This window comes from Tenebrio molitor, chromosome 4, assembly GCF_963966145.1.
Source record: "Tenebrio molitor chromosome 4, icTenMoli1.1, whole genome shotgun sequence".
Taxonomy (NCBI): Eukaryota; Metazoa; Arthropoda; class Insecta; order Coleoptera; family Tenebrionidae; genus Tenebrio; species Tenebrio molitor.
In genome coordinates, this window is record NC_091049.1 from 22,723,595 (window position 1) to 22,746,420 (window position 22,826).

General features: G+C 34.4%; 2 protein-coding genes across 2 annotated transcripts in view; one reads left to right on the forward strand and one right to left on the reverse strand.

Moving 5' to 3' along the window:
* The window catches only part of LOC138129408 (uncharacterized), a 202,861-nt gene that overhangs the window by 58,176 nt on the left and 121,859 nt on the right, over positions 1–22,826 (reverse strand). The gene's annotated exons all lie outside the window — the stretch shown is intronic.
* LOC138129869 (ATP-dependent translocase ABCB1-like) lies at positions 11,776–21,169 on the forward strand. The gene is made up of 20 exons (XM_069046177.1): positions 11,776–11,921; positions 14,829–14,907; positions 14,959–15,255; positions 15,853–15,953; positions 16,005–16,176; positions 16,231–16,551; positions 16,604–16,828; positions 16,883–17,008; positions 17,065–17,439; positions 17,493–17,685; positions 17,744–17,829; positions 18,720–18,878; positions 18,937–19,041; positions 19,094–19,255; positions 19,399–19,602; positions 19,653–19,894; positions 19,948–20,113; positions 20,232–20,630; positions 20,685–20,831; positions 20,891–21,169. Exons 2-20 carry the CDS (start codon positions 14,836–14,838, stop codon positions 21,089–21,091), a joined length of 3,753 nt encoding a protein of 1,250 aa, XP_068902278.1. The 5' UTR covers positions 11,776–11,921; positions 14,829–14,835; the 3' UTR covers positions 21,092–21,169.

Below are 22,826 nucleotides of genomic sequence, written 5' to 3' on the forward strand. Positions count from 1 at the left end.
AATAAAAATCTCTATCAGAATTACTTAAAAAAAGTATGTGTTCGCATTTGAAAAAGAAATATTTTGACAGTTTACCATTGAATCCTTTACATGAATTTATTAGGCCCTTTTGTAGCCTATTCACAACCATTTAATTTGGTGTATAAATTTGATCTTCTTTGCTTGATTTCCAACGGAGGTTAGTATGTTCACGCTTCCTTTCGCAATTGCCTGAGTTGTTGCGTTAGGCTTGCCAATTTTAGCTGGCATTGAGCTTTTTGTGAATCGATGAACAACTTCCTCTCGTTGCAAATGTGTGATGGACATCCGCTGTCCAAACACCATTTATCGTTAGTTTTACCCGAAAAATAAGCTTCGTGAACAAGTCCAGCCTGTTGGTTTTCTTCTCTCTTCGTTTTGAAGCGATCAGCAGCCTTGTGACCACGTTTACTATAATAATTACACTTGTAGGTAATTTTTGGCTTCAAAGTTCGAATCCCTTGAGAAATGTTTAGAGAACATGACACCGCCGGTTGAACTTCCGTCAAGTTTCTGATTCCACGTTAGGTAAGCTATCTCTCGACTCGATAGCGCATCGAAAATTCTCAAAACTCTCGTGTCAAAAATGGATTACTCCCTAGGATTTAGGGATATTCGTTACTAGGTTGCCATAAATTTGGTTAGGTTGGAGGCTATGTGGTTTCTGGTGACAAACAAAAGATATCCCAAAAATGTAAGACAGCAAATTAGTTGTAACAGTTGCAAATGACTAATTTCTCGCTAAGTGATAGATGATTTTTCGTTTCACAGTCAATTTTGGTTACTGGCGGCATATTTATTTGGATTTAATCTCTCAATTCAAAGTAACCAACCGTAGGCATTCAAAATAACTTTTGAAAATTCTAGTTACACATAACATGAAAAACGTTATTTCCCTAAAAGTTCGAATTCTAGGGAGTAATCCATTTTTGACACGAGAGTAGGTAAACTGTATAGCAACATGGTGGATAACAGATCACCATTTATCTCGATGTTCATTCCTTGTAATTTATCGACTGTGTTCATAAATTTTGCTACGTGTTCACGAACGTCGTCATCTTGGCACATCTTGTGTTGTATCAATTGTTTTAAGTCTCACAACTGCGAATCTGCCTAAGTTCCGATGCATTCATGACGAGGATTAAGTCTGATTTCGCCTTGCGATCGGCGGCGATCCATTTCTTTTGCTTCTGTGACAGCACGAGCTTCACCTTCAACGGTAACTTGGGGTTTTTAGACTTTTCGCCGGATACATACGACCAAGTATCATTCTTGATAAGGAGGGCTTCTACCTGGATCTTCCATGTATCATAATTGCTTTTAATCTTGTTGAATTTGTGAAACTAATTTCCACTAAATTGCGTTAGATCAATTTTTCGAGATTTTGAGCGATAGCAGTCTTCAAATTTCAGTTAATCGTGAACCTGTTTGCACTGGGCCCATAACCTGTAAGAGTTTCAGTGAATCAGAAATACAGGTTCAGCGAACACGAAACTCTTTATTTTTGACAACTCGTTGAAAGTACAATTGTTTTTTTTTGCCTACTATGTAACACAACATATGGCAAGACCAAGGGGTAAAATTGTCGAACTCCAACACTGAGTTTTGTTACTATCTTTAGTTTTATTTATCGCCGCAGCATATTCGACAATAACTTCAATAACATCTCCAAAAAAATCATAACATAAGAATGAATAATACCGCACACTATTGCGGATATAATGCCCAAGGCAATAAAGATTTTATCTTGTAATGTGCCATACCGAAACTGAAAGTTAATTTACATAAATTAATGTCCAAATTTCGAGAAAATGCTTACCAGCTGGAAATACGAAATTTTTCTTTCATCTTTTTTTGCTACAACTTTCTCAATCTTTCTTTTCATTACCCCCTAAAAATCACAATTATTAATTATAACTAATTTAATTTTTACTTATTCATTATCATTGAATTTAATCATAATATTTATTAAATAATGATGTAAGTAATTAAAACGTACCTACTAATAAAGGATACAAAAAAATGAATAAATTGCAACGCAATTAACAATAAAATAATAAAACTTAATAAAACCACTTTTTATATTTATTCGTTCGTATTTCTCGATACACACAAAGGTTAGAAAAAAAAAAGATAATATACCGGGTGAGTTAAGTTATACCGCCCTCACGATTAAGCCTATTAAAAAATTTGTAAAAATTACGAAACTTTAGGGTTACATTCCCTTGATATAAAACTTCAAGTGTGTGTAATCAATTTTACCTTATCACTTAATTCAGAGCCATAAAATAAACAAAATCGATTTTGAGCATTTTGAGTACACGCTCATAATTCACAATTAATTCAAAGAGCATATTTATGAAATTCGCATCAAAAAAAAATTATTCGTTTTTAAATTATTCCAATTTTAACATTAAGAGCGAAAAGATTTACAACTGCAGTGTCATAAATAAATATCTCATTGTTGGGAAACATCTGTTGACCACTTTTCTAGTAATTCTTAAGTCTCTAAAGAGTACCATAAACAACCTACGTCAACTTCTTTTGTGGAACTGACCACCCAATTTAATAATAAATCATAGCTAAATTTTGCACTTTCACATCAAATTCCTTTTATTTCAAACATTGTGATGTTTACATGATTTTAATGACACCCAATTTTTCATAAATGTTTAAAAGGACTCTCAGTGAAAAATTATGTAAATGAATGTAACGGTTATTGAATTAAAACAGAATCTTTACCTGTTTCATTAAAACTTTACTGTTCTACAGTAATACACAATCATTCCTAAATTTTTTGAGAAGTTTAAATTGATTACTGTTTTAAAGTGGGTGTTTTCGCTAGGGGCGGTAAAACTTAACTCACCCGGTACAGCTACTATAATCGACTGCTCCAAGTTCAAACAAAATATTTTCAAAATGGCGATACTTCCGAAAATACCGGAAATCGACGCAATCTTTGTTTTTTTAAATTTGATTTTTGATTTCATATTTGGATTCTACGTTAAATTTTGAGTTTGCAACGTCCTTCTGTTAACACTTATCTGTTATCGTTTTTGACCTATTGCATTTTTTCTACAAAAAAGCGAGGTTGCAGGGCTTTATTAAAAAATGTATAACTCCTCAACCATTGGAAATAAATAATTGATTTTTTTTGCTGAATGCCCAAAGATTCGGTCGTTTTTTTTTTGTTATTAGCGATATTTTATTTATGCGACGCCTACTGTAATTTTTCAAATTTAATAATCAAAAAATGTCGAAAAATTAATTTTTTAAATGGCAACTACCATTTCTGTTGTTTGCACGCATATAAAATGTCATACAAATGTCAACTCTACCCCACCCACATACATTTTCGTACATAGTTGCCACACTTATCCACAATCATTTTGAATCACCCGATATAATAAATTACTATTTTGCTTTTTAGATTATTTGATAGGGCCAGGATTAAATTTCTTAAACACAATTTGAATGATTGTCAAGATACAGATGGAGAGATATTAATGTCAAAAATAAACAAATTTGTGACACAAGTTACACATACATTTTAAGATTCAACCGAAACACTTTAAAAAAATATATAAATATAACTTTATTTAATTAGTTACACTTTAAATATGATCGCAACAGAGACAGTGACGGTGACGTATACAAAGTTTGCCTCCATGTGGACGTTATATCTATAAGAAGTGATATCAAAAGGTTAACGACCAGGTGACATCTACACGTTTACAGAAAATAATAAAACTGACATACAATGACTAACCAAGTCTGTAAAGCTGAGTAGAAAAATTAATAAAATGATATAGACGAAATATAAGGGTTCGAAATAAATGGTGACAGAACAAAGGAAAATTATTAAGCTTTAGAGTCAAGAGTTACAATTAAGTAAAAAATAAAGAAACAAATCAACTTGACTTATTGGAGTCGGATTTCACGCGTTCGGGATGGTGCACTCACACACTGAAGAGTAATTAACTTATCATTGCAGATAAACTACACTGGGATATAACATACGAGTACATGTGTAAGTACCGAAGTAAAGATTTCTTTTTCTTCAGTTACCCAAACATTTACTGGAAATTCCATAATCATTCTTACTAGAATTATGTTGCTAGGCAATTCAAACTGTTGGTTAAATTTACCTGAAATTCAAATTAACAGCGTCCTTCTGATTGGTCAACTTTAATTATTTATCACAAAAAATTGATTATACCCTGAACTTTTTTTTTAATGCTATTGCTTTCAGTTATCACCAAGGAAAATGCACTCTAAGTTTGATCCGCGAATTCTGGGACAGCCTGTATAATATGTCGTACCAAAATTAACCTATTTGTAAAAAAGCCCGAATTAAGCGTAATTTCTACATTTTGTTCAGACCGTGTTATAAAATTTAAATGAAGAAGAAATATTTCGACAGTCAATGAGATCAAGAAATAACTAAATCGTTAAAAAATGTCCCATTTGTTGTGCTCGAAGCTGTAATGTCTCTTTGGAGCACTCCTGTAATCGAGGCACTCCGCTAATACCTCCCACTCGTGCGAAATGTGTCGCTTTTCATACTCATGTAAACTATTAGTACATTTCTCTTAAAAAAATTGTTGTACGATATGACGTTAAGAGACTTAAATCCTTAAATCTAGTTCTATTTTGACATACAGGAGTTGTTGCCCCATAGGTTATGCTTATTTAATTGATTAAGTGATACGGTCAACGAAACAATAACCTGAAGGGCACTGAATTGTGTATTACATATTTTAGCGTTTTTTGTAACATTTGTAAGGCCAAGTAGGTTTTGCGTACAGTACAGATCTAGATACATTTGTCTATACCGCTCCTATTATCTTATTTGCTTTTTTCACTAACTCTCTCACATGTGCTGCTGCTGTGTTTCTTTCATTCATCACATAGCCTAAATACTTAAATTCTTTCACTTCTTCAATTTTATCCTTCTCCCATCTCCACTTATTTACTTTCCACCTACCACCCCCTTTTCTAAACACCATCATCTTGGATTTCTCTACATTCACCGCCAACTTTTTCCTCCTCATATATTTCTCCATGCTTCCTAACATTTTTTTCATATTTTTCTCCTCTCTCGCTAGCACCACCAAATCATCCGCATATGCTAAAGACCACACTTTTTCTTTGCCCACCACAACACCCCCCCCCCCCTGCCTGTCCCTTCCTGAACATCTCCTCTATATCTCCGATAAACGCTGCAAACAGGCTGGGGCTTAGTGAGCACCCTTGTCCTACTCCCTTATAAGTCTTGAAACATTCACTCACTCTTCCATCAACTCTCACTGTACTTATCGTCTCTTCATATATCTCTTCTATTTTTGTTACCAGATGCTCATTTATCCCTTTCTTTCTCAAGTATTCCCACAGTGAATCTTTTTCCACATTATCAAAAACCGCCTTCAAGTCTACAAAAAATGCATATATCTTGCTACCCCTCTTTTTTATCTCATTTCCTACTATCTGATTCAAGATATATACATTGTCCATGGTCCCTCTACCTTTCCTAAATCCCGCCTGCCCGTCTGGTAACACACCCCGCTCATTCATTTCCTTCATCAGTCTTTCTTCCACAATCATCGCGTATACCTTATATGCCGTATTAAGGAGAGTGATCCCCCTATAGTTACTGGCTGTATTCTTTTCTCCTTTCTTATACATGGGGCATATTATCCCCTCCTTCCACTCCTGGGGAAAACCCTCTCCCTTCCACACTCCATTCATTACCTCTAACAATCTGTCAACTTCCCTTTCAGTTCCATATATCCACGATTCGATCTGTATACCATCCCTCCCCGGTGCCTTTTTCCTTTTCAGTTTTCTTATTTGTACCTCTAATTCTTCTCTTGTTATCTCTTCTATTTCTCCCACTCTGTGTTGTCTCTTTTCCTATTCTTGTCTGTTTTCATCACCCCCCAACAGCTCACTGAAGTACTTTCTCCATTCCTTCATAGTAATTCTGTCACTCACTATTTCTCCTTTTTTCTTTCTTTCCCTATTTATGTATCTCCACACCTCTTCTTCCATCTTTATACCCTTCATCTTCAGTTCTTCTTGCATCCATTTCTTTTTCTTTTTTCCAATTTCTTAGTTTTTTTCTTGCTGCTTGCTTCCCTTCCCTGCATTCTTTATCCAACATGTTCAAATAAAAATGTAAAGATAACAATAATAAAGATTAATGATGGGGAACAGATGGTTATCTACCACCAAAGTTGCAGGCAGAAAATTTCGAAAACTCGCTTGCTCCTTTTCGAGAATGACCTACCATAAATCTTTATTATCGTTATCATGTTCTTAAATAATTTGACTTAATAAAGTCAGGATTCAGATTTATTTTGTTCGGACTATAATTTTATGAACGTTTAACTTCGAAAAACGTATGGCAACATGGCTTTGATTTTCCTTTTTCATTTCCATGGATACAACAAAAATGAAACATTTGCTGACTATTGGGATACATGGAATGTATTTAATGTTGCCAAATTTAGCGTAACGGATAGGTCCATATCTTTTATAAAAAACATTTTTACCTAGTATTTTAATGACTACTTAAAAATGTACTGCTAAGCTGTTCCGAGAATTTTGGGGCACCCAGTATACTAATTTTGATACTCAAGCATAGGACTCAGCAAAACAAGGGGCACAATAAAACAAACGCAATATTGCTAACATAATGTTTGAACTTATTTCACTAATTAATAAAGTGAATGAGTTGTGATTTTTCAGGTTGGAATTGAATTATTGTTTTCTTGCAAAAATATTTTTTTGGCATTAATTGGGAGGATTTTTCACCGAATTCTTTTTGTTTTTACTAAACAACATTTCGCTTGAGGTGAGTGACCATATTTTTCTAATAATCGTAGCATATTATCTAAGTATAATATTTTACATAACGGGTGTTTTTTTAAATTTGGTGTCGAAGTAGGCGTTGAACTGTCGATTGTGAACGCACTATGCAGGTTACGGATCTCAGCTGTTCAAATCTTACGTTTTTCCACGAGTGGTGGGCTCTCAATCGACTCTCCAATGCCTACTTCGACGCCAAATTTAAAAAAACACCCCTTATGTAAATGCCTGTATCGATAACCTCAAAATGTTTAATATTGTTATTTTGTCAAACGTGGTTATAGAACAGAGGGAAACGGAGCATGGTGAAACGTGTTTTAACGAAAATATGAAATCTGAAGGACGTAGCTTTCCATTGGAACCAGATATGGCAGCTGTTGCAAAAAAGGATAGATATAGAAGTCGTGCTGAAGCCACTGGACAGAAAAATTAAGACGAAATGCCAAGCAATAAAATATAATTTCCTCAAAGTATTTTGAGATTATTTAATTTGGGTTAATTTTTGTTTTGGTTGTGAAGAAAGTTGATTTTATATAATTTTATAATGTTGTGTTGCACTGTGTTCCGTCTGGTTTTACTGTGCCCTGTGATGTCAGAAAAGTGCAAATAATTTCTAAAAATGTGCCTTAACTTTGATATTGTAATTTATTAAAGAAAAGACTAATCTTTGATCTCATGATAAGAATTAATTAAAATAATCAATATTTTGTTTATACATACAGGTTGGTCCCGATATATTAGATATATTAGAAGGATCTAACAAGTCCAAAAAACCCCTTTTCATTAGGTCCAAAATAATGGGGATAAATTAACCCCTATCCACACCCATTCGACGCTGCTGACCACAAAAATACGTACTATCGCGGCCATCCAAAAGTGAACGTTTTTTTTTAATAGTTTGATATTTACTTTAAAACATAGGCGCCCTAAAATGTCAAAGTTTGACACTAGCGATAAAAAATTTATTGAAACTATTTTTTTTAAATGCCACATTTCTCTCCGATGCAGACAGCTAGGGCTATTGCAAAGCTAGAAGAAAATTGGTCGTTGGCTGCTGTGGCGAGAGAATTACATTGCAGTAAGTTTTGCATCTTCAATATAAAGAGGGGTTGGCAAGAAAACAGGCTTGAGAGGCCAATGCGAATAGATGTTGGAAAGGTTTCTTTACTAAAGTTTACTTTCACTTTAATAATGTATTAATTACTTCTCAGTCTCATTTTTATTATTACAACTTTTTATTATTAAAATAGTAACGCCTGCTGCACGAACGGCAATGAATACAGCCTGATTTAATCTAACGAAAAATACGGAAATTTTCGCAAGCTATCGTTCACTTTTGGATGGCCGCGATTGTACATACAGGTCGACCAGAACAGCTTGGCGAGTGACGCAGTGGACTGAAATCCCTCCCACTAGCAGAGTGCTGGAAAAATATTTTTAAAAAATCCTGACCCTCCATTTAGGAAATATGTATACGCAATTTTAAAATACATATAAAAAAGGCAACGCTGTAACCTGAGAATTACCTCTACCTAGAAATACCTAATGGCATTGTATTATTGAATACCTAGGGAACCATTTTGATCAGCTTGAGAGGTAACACAACAATCAAACACTTCAACAAAAATTATTTTATTAAAATAAATGTTCAAAATTTTGCCCGTTTGCGTCTAATCATGCGTTGGTTCTTTTAATGATGTTGCCGTGAACGCGCTCAGGCATTTCAGGAGTGACCGTAGAAGTAGATATTGAATTTTTTAAACTATTTTTCAGTACTCCATAACACTTCTAGATGACGCACCTTCAAGGAAAGGCGGTAGTTTTGGGACACCTGTATATATAACAATATTTATTGACCGCACTCGTAAGTACAAGCCAAAGGGCCATTCACCGAGGTCTTTCAGCCCTACTTTGTTAATTATAGCCCAAAAACACTTTTTTCTTTCATTGTGTTCAGTTTTCTATTAATTCGCATTTTATCTGTCTTCATCGTATTAAACACGATGCGGAATCATTTGTCCGAAAATCTATTATTTGCGCTTACTAATCGATGGTTAATATTTTACAATGCGCAATTGTATATTTTGTATCAAGTGCGAACAATTGCAAATTTCTCACGAGTGTGTAGAGTTGGAAAGTATTGCGCACGGCTATCTCCAGATGCTGTGAGCAAGCAGTGTCTCTCTTGCCGTCATGTAAAAGGTATCTTTAAATAAATTAAAATCTCTGATGGGAGTTTGATATTTTACTCTGTACCTGTGTCTTAAATACTTATAATTTTTTATTATATTATGTATTATTTTACTTAGAATAAAAATTATTTGCTTTGTATGTATGCTCATATACTGTCCAGTTAATTACAAGCCATAAAAAAAAACAAGTAGGGTGTATTTTTACCGTTTACCACCGTTGATCACCACAGATAATTTTGTTTAGTTATGAAATGTAGCGGCACATTATAAAAGTAGGCTTAGGCTTAACTGCGCCGATAACACGCACTTGCCTATCGCAAATAGTATATTTTTAATTGTTGGCGGACAGATAAACATAGGATTGTGAAAAACGCAATGGCTAAGGAACTTCAATATGGGATAAAAATTATTAATTTCCACAGTAACATGTTAGTAGGGAAATCGCAAAGGTAATGGAGCTAATAGTAAATTATATAATTAAGAGTAGAAGTGAGTCTTTTTGTGCTAAGCCCAGAGATTGAAGACCGAGGCAATGTCGAGGTCGACAACTGGGTGAAGTACTAAAAGACCTTCTACTCTGAGTCGTATACATACTCGTATATGATTTTTTGTACTCATAGCCTTGAAACCAACGCTTCCAACATCCAACGCTCGCTCCGAAACGAGTGCTTCCCGGTCGACTCGAATGTAAAAATTGCAAAAAACACTGGCCTTTTGAGGCATTAAAAAAATCTGTCTTGATAATAATAAAATTTATTTTATAAAATACAACTTCCCTGGGTTTTCCTCCATTAAAAAATTACGGAAAGATATATAATCGTTGAAAATTGTTCCTACAAAATTCACAAATTATTGCAAAAATTGAAATATCAAGTGAAGCAATTGTTTCCAATAACCAAAGATCACTGCCTACTTGGTTTTATGTTCGTTTATGTTTAATGTATTAAAATAAAAAAAATTAATTTAATTTTCGTACAAAAAATATTGTACGAACCACTTGCGTGAAGACATCTTCCGTTCATTCGCGCATTAATTAAAGGCACTCGCTCCTTCGTCGCTCGTGCTTTAAAAAATGCGCTCATGCGGGAACATCGTCTTCCCGCACTTGGTTTGTAATAAACTATTATATTCAAGCGGAGCCTAATCTCCTTTTTACGTTCCTTCTCACTTTTTTTTTTCCACTGTACGCTTCATTTTTTAATGTATTCCTTTCCCTTCCCGCTTTTCACTTTCTCGTTCTCTTTTTGCTCTTGGTTCTTATCTTCAAGGGATTTAGATGGCAGGATCAGTTTTCGACTGAAGATTTCTTCGTCATGAGATTAGTGATTACCATTCACTTTTATCTCTTTATGCTCGCTCTGATTATTACAAGCTTTCCGAACCGTTTATTTACGTAGTTTATTACAGAATATCTAGAATATTATCTAGAATTAAGCGTTGCTATAGAAACGCTAGAAAGTGACCAATCACATTACATGCATTTTGTATTTAACAGAGCGTTAACTAACTGGCCCAATAAAATTGTTTCCAAAAACCGGACCTTAGTCACCTATAAAGCTCAAATGACTCAACAATGCCCACTTAGCAGTTTAACGTCACTTATATAGAGTGTAATTGAACTGTGCCGATATTAAAATAAAATCAATTTAAACAAATTTTTGTTTTTATTATTTTTATAGCTTCAACCATATTGACAGCGATGAGATGTAGAAAAGTTTTGCGGAAACTCCAAAAAACAGTGTTGCGCATGTTAAATCCAGTCACTATTTTGTGTCATAATTGACAATTTACAGTTTATTCAGTTAGCTTTGTTAATCGGCTGTCATTTGTGAAGCAAGTATAAGCATTTCTATAGTATATTTTTTCCTGATTGGCGGTTGCGCGCGCCGTTTACAAAATCCTGCAACGAGATGCGACCTCCCTATTACACTGCCACTGCATGTTTTACACTATGTTGAAGATTCAGTTCTTGTTTGTTGTTGATGATTCACGAAATATAATTTTTTTTCCCATAATCTCAATTTCTTGTTTGACATTTTTTTTAACTAGGATTTGCTTGTACTCTTAATACTGGTTATGAATTCGTATGTACAATCTGCCAATAATGCTCCCTAAACTGCATTGGAATCCACTAGATATTAAACAATTAAAATTTTGATCTCTTAGGTACATGAATTTAAGTCAAGCAAATAAACAAAGATTACTAATTGTAGTGAATTTTTTTTTGTCGACCTAATTCAGCAGATGGTGTACTCGTACGTCATATGAATGGTATCTACTTATTTTGAAAAAATTATCAAACTTACGTAAGTAGTGCAATTTTTTATTCTTACCTATGTTAATATAGCACTCGTAAAACCATGTTTGCAGCTCTCTAACGTGTGCGTTTCCAGAGGTCTTATCAACTCTAAAATTGTATGACTATATAATATGCCACAATGCATTGATAAGACATAACATGTCTATTTTAACATTTAAAAAGTTTATGATCTTCTAGGGATTGTAGAGTTCTGTTAGCGGCCGAAGGGACATTTTGTGGGGGAAACTTACACGGTCCAAATATCTAACCAATAGCAACCACTCTTATTTACTAATAAAGTTGTCTCTGCTAATAATGGAACGAACGAACGAAATAGCGTTGCTGCACATCCCCACCTAATGTCCCTTCACAAAGCAACTAATAATCCGAATAGGTTCGCAGTAATCAATTTGGAACCTGACCTGGCTGATCGATCATTTTGGTCAAGTAGGAGGTGAGAAAGTGTGCGCGAATAATAAAAGAGAAATCTGAACTACTACGGGGGAGCTCTGGGGTTTGATAACCAAAGTAGTTAGCAGAAGGTACGTAAAAAGTAAATTATTTTCTTTGAGAATTCGAATAAAAAAAAACTATTTTTCAAAATATTTCACTTTATTTGATTTAAATTCATTATAGCGAAGTAAGTGATCCGTATGCATTTAACAATTGGGGAAACGCGTTGTCGCCGAAGCGACTTTTTCTAAATTAGATTTAAAAGATTTTTCATCTATTATTATTCGTTCCTTGGAGCTCTCATAGTCGGGGAGGCTCCGCCAGCGTCCATCGGAGCCAAGTGACTGTGGTCCGGGGCCGAGCACAAAATATAACTACGCCAACCATTAATATACAGACCAGGTGTAGAATGGATTTTGGTACATAGGCACTTTACGTATAAAAGTAAAAATCCTCAGATATTGGCTCTCGTAATTATTTTAAAACAAACCCTTAAATACAATAGTTATTTATTTAACGAGTTCGTGTGTAATTTGGGCTTTTTTTTGGCATGAGTGGGCCAGTTTAAAACTCGAGTGAAACGAGAGTTTTAAAGGTCCACGAGTGCCAAAAAAGCCCAAATTACACAAGAACGAGTTGAATACAACGTTTTTTTGTTCGACGAGCCCCCCCCAAAGGCTCCAAATGGCTGAAAATCTTTAAAATTAGCTTGACGTTTCGTTCTGACAAGTTGTCAAATTCATCAAAATCCGTTCACACAGGAGAAAATTCTCAAATTCTGACACTGTCGAACAAAAAAAGTTGTAGAGTTTTAAAAATGATTCCAAATTCTTATTTGTTTTGTTATTTAACATCCTCCGGAAGTACACAGTATTGGAAAAAAGAATTAAAGGATTTGTCAAAATAGCAATAGCTGGGAAGTGTAATCGAGGTGACAACCAAAGATGACAATGTATGATATTTAAATGTCAAACTCCATTTTTTTAAATTACACTAGGGAGTTGACGGATAATAATGGCCTCAGGTGTAGGTATGAATATTGTGATGCTAATGACTTAAATAGCTATTTATGCACCAAGGGCGTTGCAACGATGATTACGCCCGGAGAACGATGAATCCAGCTCGAGGGCTTTAGCCCGAGAGATGGATATCGTTCGATGGGCGTAATCATTCGGTGACGCCGTGGTGCATACAAGATTTTATTTTTCACTACGTGTTCTTAAAAAAAAAAAATTGGCATCTTTGCAATTATGAATTGATGAGGGCGTTATGAATTCATTACGCCCGGTTATTCTTATTACGCCCGCGTATTCTTATTACGCCCTCTTATTATGCTCGGTTGTTATAGACACGCTTACGTATTTCGTATCCTAGGAGTTATCATGCAATTATACTAAAGTGAAAAATAAAAAAATTAATAGCCGTACAATATCTAAATATTTGTTTTATACAGGGTCATTATAAATGATTGTCCCATCGCAGTAGGCGTTGGTGACTTAGTTGAATATGCCGCAAGCCTTATAACATGAGTGAGACCAGTATCGCCGATAGGTGGCACTCCTGGCGGTAGTGGAAATTACCTACTAGTTTATTTAACGATTGCGAGGCTGCGGCACATACAAAATTGTGTGGGTTTTCAACGCCAACTGCAATGGCACAATCATTTATAATGAAAATGATCCTGTATATCAATAATATAATAAATATATACAGTGATCGGCAAAAGTATGGAATAAATTCATTAAAAATTAAACAATTTTTTTTTCAAAAAAATCTTTGGGCGGGTCAATTTTAGTTTATAAAAATACATACTTTAATACCAAATAAAATTCCAAGCAGTCATTTGTTTTCGAGTGATTTACACTACTAACAGTAATGGAAAACCAACTTTTTATAAATAATAAAATTGCAATTGATGAAAAGTTGACTCACTATACGGTGATATTTGTGTATCAAGGCCAAAAGTACATCTTTTTCTGTATCTCGGGAAACGAACACAAAAACAATATTTTTTCTGTAATTGCTTTCAAAGCTAAATTTTACAATTCACATTTTTGAAGGAAATCTGAATATTAGGTAACGCAGTGACCATGTTGCTAGATAACTAATAGAAAACAGTGTATGAAGTGAAAAATAGAAAAGCTTATGTATGTGAAATCGCATTTCATACACTTATGTGTGGTTTTTATAGTTTCAATTTTACAACGGTGTAAAGTAGTTATTTTTGTATTAAGTGCGCAAAGTGATTGTTTTTTGTTGGGGCATGAGAATGAGTTTTTGGTCGAGACCGTCAGGTCGAGACTTCAAACTCATTCGAATGCGCCAACAAAACAATCATCTTGCGCACGAAATACAAACACTATTTTTTCTACAACAGCATTTTAAAATTTTTGAATTTTTTAATTTTTGTAAAATTTTCCTTGGATGCTAAAATATTCGTCAAAAAGTTTCCTTGGGTGCTAAAATATAACTATTTTAGCATCCAAGGAAACTTTTTGACAAATATTTTTTCACTATCAAAAATGACATACTTTGCGACTTGATAACGATGCATAAATGTCACGTTTTTTTGACAGTTGTAGAAAAAAAATTGTATGTAAGAAAATGACTCACTTCATGCATAGATAACTGTGGCTGAATACCATTTTTTTTTAATCAATTAAAAATATTACAATAAACTATCCCACCTCCACCCGGCGGCACGGCAATTTTGCCGGAGTACATACACTATTACGGATAAATACTATCAAGTAATAGTGCAGTGCTTATCAACATAATTACCGGCGTCTCGCCTCCACATTTTGACTTTTTTGTGTTTTATGTTCTGTGTCAATGTTAAGGAATTTCCTCACGATATGACATGAGTATAATAATATACCTTTTTGAATTTCAACCACCAATGTGTTCTCTAAGTCCAAAATTTTTAAATTTTTAAAAAGAGATTGCGGTACTATTACAATGTTATTATTGTTATTATTGATAATTGTAATTTTTAGGGAATTCATGAAAAAGAAAGTGAAAATGGAGAAAGCTGTACCAAAAAAAAATGAAAGAAACGTTTCGTATTTCCAGCTGGTGAGTATTTTATTGAAATTTGAACATAAACTTATGTAAATTAACTTTTAGTTTCGGTATGCCACATTACAAGATAAAATTTTTATTGCTTTGGGCACTATATGCGCAATAGTGTGCGGCATTATCCAACCTTGTTTTATGATCCTTTTTGGAGATGTTACTGGAGTTATTGTCGAATACGCTGCGGCGATAAATAAAACTAACAATCCTAACGAAACTCAGCTTATAGAAAAAACCCTATATGACGGTATACGTGATTTTGCAATTTACTCCAGTGTCTTAGGAATTGTTATGATTATTGCTACTTACCTTGCCGGAATATTTTTCAGCTATAGCGCCCTAAGACAGGTAGTTTTTTGTTCTTTTTACTTTTTAACAATGTAAAATATTTAAACTAAAAAATAGGCGATAAAAAAATCATCAAAATTTCGAAACTATGCATTAGTAGATATTTTTTAATTTAAAATAATCAATTGAAATATTTTACAATAGTATATTATATTATAAGTGATAGAAATGCATTATTATACCAGAGTGAGAATTTTCACCGACGAGTGCGCTTGCGCACGAGTGGGACACTTCTCACGAGTTTCATAATGGCATTTCGATCACGTGTCATATACGACGTTTTGTCTTACAGGTGCAACTATTGCAAAAAATTCAAGAAATAAAGTTTCATTCAAGTTAAATGGCAGCTGTCGAATTTACTCACTAGTGAGTACTTTATCTCACTTGTGATTAAAATTTGACTTCTGCCACCGAAAACAATGGTCTAAGGTAGCTCAAAAACTCCACCTCTAAGATAAAAATTGTTTTAGATTTTCATCTAATCAGAATATTTTATTATAATTGTTGTATTGGATAAGTAATATTAGTATACTAAATCCATCAGAAACGTTAACAAAGAAAGTACAAGAGAGTTTTCAATATGCTGTATTTTTTTAGATATTTCATATACGAAAACAAATTTTAAAGAACACTTTAAATATGGATGTCTCTTGGTACGATCTTAATAAAACTGGAGATTTTGCAACCAACTTTACTGAGTAAAATTCACATACATTTAGCTAAGTGCATCGTAAATGATTTCTTTTTAGTAACTTGTCAAAATTTGAAGAAGGAATAGGAGAAAAAGCAGCTACGTTTATATTTTTTTTAAGCACTTTTGTATCAGGTATAATAACGGCTCTTGTATTGGGTTGGAAATTGGCATTAATATGTATGGTCTCGTTTCCGGTATCTTTAGGTGTGACTACGATTGTATCGTGGGTAAGTAACACTTTTCATCCAACTTTAATATATTATGACCGTTATTACTTTCAGTTGTCTACAAAATTCTCCAGACAGGAAATGGAGGCGTATGGTGCTGCAGGAAGCATTGCCGAAGAAGTTTTAAGTTCGGTCAGAACTGTAGTAGCTTTCAATGGCCAAGAAAAAGAAATTACACGCTACGAGAAACATTTGCAAAGTGCTAAAAGGAATAATATCACAAAAAATTTGTTTTCTGGTATTAGCAACGGATTCATGTGGTTTTTTATTTTTGCTTCATATGCTTTGTCGTTCTGGTATGGTGTTGGGCTAATATTAGAAGAAAGATATTTACCGAAAGAAGAAATAACGTATACCCCGGCAAACATGGTGGCCGTACGTCTTGCCTTTATCCAAGAGATTTTATCTCTTATTACTTTTATTTAAGCTCTTCTTCTGTACTTTAACTGCTACGTGGAACTTTGGAACAGGGGCTACATATTTTGAAATATTTGGAACTGCGTGCGGTGCTGCAGCAAAAGTTTTTGAAATTTTAGATACTGAACCACAAATCAATCTTTATAAAAATTTAGGGATAAAACCGAAAACCATGCGAGGAGATATTAGTTTTAAAAATGTTTATTTTCAATATCCTTCAAGACCGGACGTCAAGGTAAATGCAATATGAAATTTATTAATGAGATTTTGTTTTTGTTTGTTTTTATAGATTTTACAAAGTTTCAATTTGTATATTAAATCAGGTGAAACTATTGCCCTAGTGGGAAGTTCTGGATGTGGCAAATCGACCTGCATCCAACTGATTCAGAGATTTTATGATTCTACCTCAGGCTCCGTAAGCCGTTGTGTTTTTTATTTGACAAGTTTTATAAAATAACTTGTGTTTATTAGGTGACTATCGACGACAACGATATTACGAAATTAAACTTGACATGGCTGAGAAATAAAATTGGTGTAGTTGGGCAAGAGCCAGCACTTTTTGCAGCAACCATCGCTGATAACATAAAATACGGAAATCCATCTGCAACTCAAGACAATATCGAAAAGGCTGCCAAAAAAGCAAACGCACATAACTTCATTAAAAGTTTACCTCGTGGTTACAATACACTTATTGGTGAGAGAGGAGCGCAAATTTCTGGCGGTCAAAAGCAAAGAATTGCCATTGCGCGAGCTTTGATACGTGAACCAAAAATTCTTTTACTTGATGAAGCTACATCAGCTTTGGATACTACCAGTGAAGCTGAAGTACAAGCGGCCCTTGATGCTGTAACATGCAACATTCAATAACAAAATTTAGTTTCTTATCTTTCTGTTTTTAGATAAGTGGTGAATGCACTACAATTATAGTTGCACATCGACTATCAACGATAAGAAATGCCGATCGAATTGTGGTGATATCTGAAGGAAAAGTGATCGAAGAAGGTAATCATGCTCAGTTGATGGCACAAAAAGGTGCTTATCACAGTTTGGTACTATCTCAAGGTCTAAGTGAAACCGAAGATGCGTTTACAGGTAATTTTGTTTTCAAATATTTTCACGAATCACTTAACTGTTTCTTTGTCATATTCAGAAGATAAAGAAGTTTTAAACTGTGTTAGCAATGTGGCAAAAGTGTCTGAGACTGCTATGATCGAAAGTACGTCAGAAAAAAATCTTGTAAGTATTGATTATTGATATATCGGCCAAATAAAAGCAATTTCGGAACAGAGACCTGTTTCCATTACATTGTGTATGTTACAAACTTTAATAAGATTTTTGCTATTAATTTTGTCAATAAATTGAATGCGTTTTGAAATCTACATATGTATTTTTTCCAACATCGATTATGAAAATGATACTTTCATCACACAATTTAGTGAGGAAAGTAAACGTTTGCATCACTAGTGACGAAAATGGAGAAAGTAAACTCACTAGTGAGGAAAATTCATTTAACAATCTACTACATTAACAATCTACTACCTACTAAAAAAGAAAAAGTTGTTACACAGTCTAGGACTGGTTTTACAAATCTATGAGGGGCGTGATGACCAACTCAATAGACCGGGACCAATGGCTTAACGTGACTTCCGAATCACGAGATAGAATATAGGTAGCCTTTTTTTTCGCCCTGGGTCGGAAGCGAACCCGCGACCCTCGCGTCCCTGAGCCGAAACGGACTCCCTTAGGCTATATAAAAATTTAAAACACTGTTATTTGCATTAATTGAAACTCCAGATCTGGAAAATTCAAAAAATTTGGAAGTAAAATAATTATAAAGAAATTTAAAATTGAGACTCTTTTTCATAAACGATGTTGGAAAAAATAGTATACATAATTCATGATCAAAGTGCGATTTTTTAACTCGCAATCCTCACTCGCTGGAGCTCGAGAGTATATCATGTATTGCTCGTTGAAAAATTAGGCACTTTCATCACTTATAGTGTAATATACTATAGTTCCACTTACCGAATTGTCGTTTGGACCTGGTTGACATATAGAATTAATTAATTAATTATTGTTGTTTTTGTACAGATTCGTTTAAATTGCTTTTTTTTACTAATTTATAGGATAGAGGCGTTCAAGAAATAACCGGAGGAAGTTCAATAATATCATTATTAAAAGTAAATAGACCTGAGTGGTTTTATATATTGGTGGGATGTATTACATCAGTTATCACTGGGTCTGCCCTTCCTCTATATGGTTTACTTTTCGGCGACATAATTGGAGTCAGTATTTTGTTAATTTCTGTTATCGTTTTAATTAGGATTTTTCATTTTGCCTAAGGTTTTGGCAGATGATAATGATTCATACGTCCGAGAACAGAGTAACTTGTTCTCCCTCTATTTTGTCATTATAGGCATTATAACAGGTGTTGCAACTTTTTTCCAGGTTAGTAGATTAACTCGAGGAATTTGAGTTAAGAGTAATTGTATTTCTGCAGATGTACTTTTTTGCTATTGCCGGAGAGAAGTTAACGAAACGATTACGAGGAAACATGTTTCGAGCTATGTTATCTCAAGAAATGGCTTGGTTTGATCGAAAAGATAATGGTGTAGGAGCATTATGCGCAAAATTATCTGGAGAAGCAGCTAGTGTACAAGGTGTAAGTAGTAGTTGTAGTTTAAGGCAAACTTTATTAAAACTATCTACCAAATTTTGTGTCTTTTAATTTTAAGTTTAATTACAACTTAGTTTTTCTATTTGAATTATGTAATAATTTTATTTATCATAATCTTTTACTTACAGGCAGCTGGAATTCGAATCGGAACTGTTTTAAACTCTCTTTCAACATATATTATAGTCAACACAATAGCTCTTTACTTTGAATGGAAATTAGCATTAGTATTAATTTCTTTCTCACCAATTATTTTGTTGACTGTTTTCTTCGAAAAAAAATTTACACAGGGCGATTCCCAAGTAAATCAAAATTTTTTAGAGAATTCTGCAAAAGTAAGTAACAGTATCCTTTTGATATTCACGTTATATATTTATACGTTTAGATAGCAGTTGAAGCAATTGGAAACATCAGGACAATAGCATCTTTGGGTTGTGAACAAGTATTTTACGAAAATTATGTGACAGAACTGTTACCATATGTAAAAAGTGTAAAGAAGCAAATGCATTTTAGATCTATTGTAATGGGTGTTGCACGAAGTGTAATGCTTTTTGCGTATGCTGCTGGAGTGGGATATGGTGCAAATTTGATGATAACTGCAAATCTTGATTATGGAGTGGTTTTTAAGTAAAAAAAAAAATACTATTGAAGGTATTTCATCTAATTTATGTGTATTATAGAGTTTCGGAAACTGTAATCATTGGCTCATGGTCCATTGGCGCCGCATTTTCCTTTTCTCCAAACTTTCAGAAGGGGTTAATGGCAGCTGATCGTATTTTTGCGTTGCTGAGAAGAGTTCCTGAAGTTAAAAACGCTTCCCAGCCTTTGTATCTACACCACAGTGATGTATGTAGCATAGTCTAGCAGTACTTTGTTGACATCTAAAACTTATTTTGCAACAGAATGAAAATTGCTGCCATTAGTGATAGCTGAAAGACAATAATTACACAAATATTTATTTCAGGTGAAAGGAGACATAAAGTATACAAATGTATATTTTGCATATCCTACCCGATCAACAGTTTCAGTACTTAACGGATTAAATATAAACATTTTACATGGCAAAACTGTAGCTTTAGTGGGGTCCAGTGGTTGTGGTAAGTCGACAATTATTCAACTACTGGAACGCTTTTACGATCCAGCCAGTGGAGAAGTTTCACTCGAACGTGAAGATGTGAAAAATGTGGATATAAATAATTTAAGATCTCATCTAGGTGTTGTGTCACAAGAACCGAATTTATTTGATCGAACAATTGCTGAAAATATTGCTTACGGAGCAAATAACCGAACAGTTAGTATGGATGAAATAGTTGAAGCTGCAAAATCAGCAAACATACATAATTTCATTTCATCACTTCCATTGGTGAGTAAAACAAAGGGTTTTGATATTTGTATTGTTCATCTTGAAAACATAAAGGGTTATGAAACATCTTTGGGAAGCAAAGGAACGCAATTGTCGGGAGGTCAAAAGCAAAGGGTCGCTATTGCTCGAGCTTTAATCAGAAATCCCCGTATTCTTCTTTTGGACGAAGCAACCTCTGCACTGGACAATGAAAGCGAAAAGGTATTAAATTAAAAGACTTTTAAATAAATAAATGTATGACAAATACTTTATTTTTACAGATTGTACAAGAAGCACTTGACAATGCTAAACAAAATAGAACTTGCATTACAATCGCACACAGATTGACTACAATTCAAGATGCTGACGTCATTTGTGTTTTAAATGAAGGAACTGTAGCTGAAATGGGTAAACACCCTGAATTGTTGGAAAAGAAGGGTTTATATTACGAATTTTATAAATTACAAGCAGGTCAAAAATAATCTACAACAACGTTTTTCATAAATTAATACCGATATGATTTTGCAATCGGTTGGATAAATAAATATGTATTATACAAATTTCGTGCATTTATTCCTTTAAGCTTTTAGACCTTCTTGAGCTTATTTTTTTTCCGTATATTTACGTCATTAAACACCAATCTTACAATGTAATTTCCCCTAATTTTTGCTGCAAAGTAAAAAACACCGCGTGCAGGAAATCGTTGTTTCCGCACTCTGAGAACAATCGGGAAATATCTATTTTGAGGCTATGAGTAGAAAAAGTTACTTTGCTCACGAGTTGCATGCAAATTTTAAGTATAAATAAATTCGATAGAATTTGTATCATAATTTATTTGTTAATGGTAATATTAAAAGTACAGCTTTGGGCATGATTAATTTCAAATTTTGCACAAGTCAGCTTTCTAGAATTTAAATTTGCAACATCTGGCGAGTTTAATGAAATAACATCGCCTACAGTAATAGTTAGTTATTTTACTAGGAGGTGCAGGATTGTTGAAATTTAAAGTGTTGTTGGAAGTTGAGCCCGAGGTAGAGCCAATTCCCGCCAACATTTTTGAAGCATAATTCAATTTATTTTGCACTGAGTCGTCTACGTAATACGTAAAGTTTTTTGCTTCTATTTCATCCTAGAATCATGTATGCAAATAGGTTCGCCGCCGCCGTCCTGTCTAAAAACGAAAAGCAGCAGAGGCGAAGCAAGATAAGGAAGACACAAAAAGTTGTTCGCCCCGATAACGACTCGATTCCTGACGAGGTCACGTTATCACCGGGACGAACAACACATGATCAAAAAATGAAAATCGAAATGGAAATTTATGGAAATTTACCAAGTTCCTCCTTATCCCACTGGAAAGCCGGAGACGAAGATCCTCCCTTCGGTGCGGGGTTGTGAAGGCGTTTCCTCGGTGAGTGGGGACGACGTCCCAGATCAGGGGAAAGAATTCATCCGCAACACGACGACGGTCGTAACCCCTGTGCACCTTTACATTGAGGGGCCTCCTAATCCGCCCTCGGCGCCAGGCGGCGGTCCACACAGGACACCAACCCTACTTTTGGGACCCCATCACGTCTTCACCCCTTCACACTGGAACTGCCCGTCCACCACTCTCTCCTCTCGATCCTTCTCCGACGGTCGTGCCATCCAAAAAACCTCGCTCCGGAAGGCGCGAGTGTCTTCCGCGGGATGGTGACGGCAGGAAAGTTTTGAAGCGTAACAGTACTTTAAAGTCTGTTCGTTTTTCCCGTAGGCCAAAATAAAGTTACATAACATAGTCTCCTTATCCCAGTGAGTGCGGTAATGAAGTTATTACCGCACTAATGCGGTAACGAAATTTACAGCTCACAAATCCAAGGCAAAATGTAAATTTAAATGATATAAAAGGAATCAAATTAAATGGTTGTGAATAGGCTACAAGATGGCTCACTAAATTCACATATAGCCCTAAGGGTTTCAAGATTAAACTGTCAAAAAAAAAGGTTTTCAAGTGGGAACACATACTTTTTTTTAGAAATACTGATAGAGATTTTTATTCTGAAATCAACAATGTATCACAAGTACCGTGTGAGCAACAAGTACTGATTGAGTTGGCAATAAATTCTGGTGATTTTATGTCATGTTCCAACGAGAAAACCATTTTATTAATAAAAGATTACAAAAACCAAGAAGTTTAAATTTGAAATGTATACCAGGTGTCAATATTGTCAATAAAACAAA

Coding starts and splice junctions, on each gene's coding strand:
- LOC138129869 (XM_069046177.1), top strand. CDS start 14,836: ATGAAAAAGAAAGTGAAAATGGAGAAAGCTGTACCAAAAAAAAATGAA. Junction 17,830..18,719: donor GTACGTCAGAAAAAAATCTT/GTAAGTATTGAT, acceptor ACTAATTTATAG/GATAGAGGCGTTCAAGAAAT. Junction 19,603..19,652: donor TTTTAGAGAATTCTGCAAAA/GTAAGTAACAGT, acceptor TTATACGTTTAG/ATAGCAGTTGAAGCAATTGG.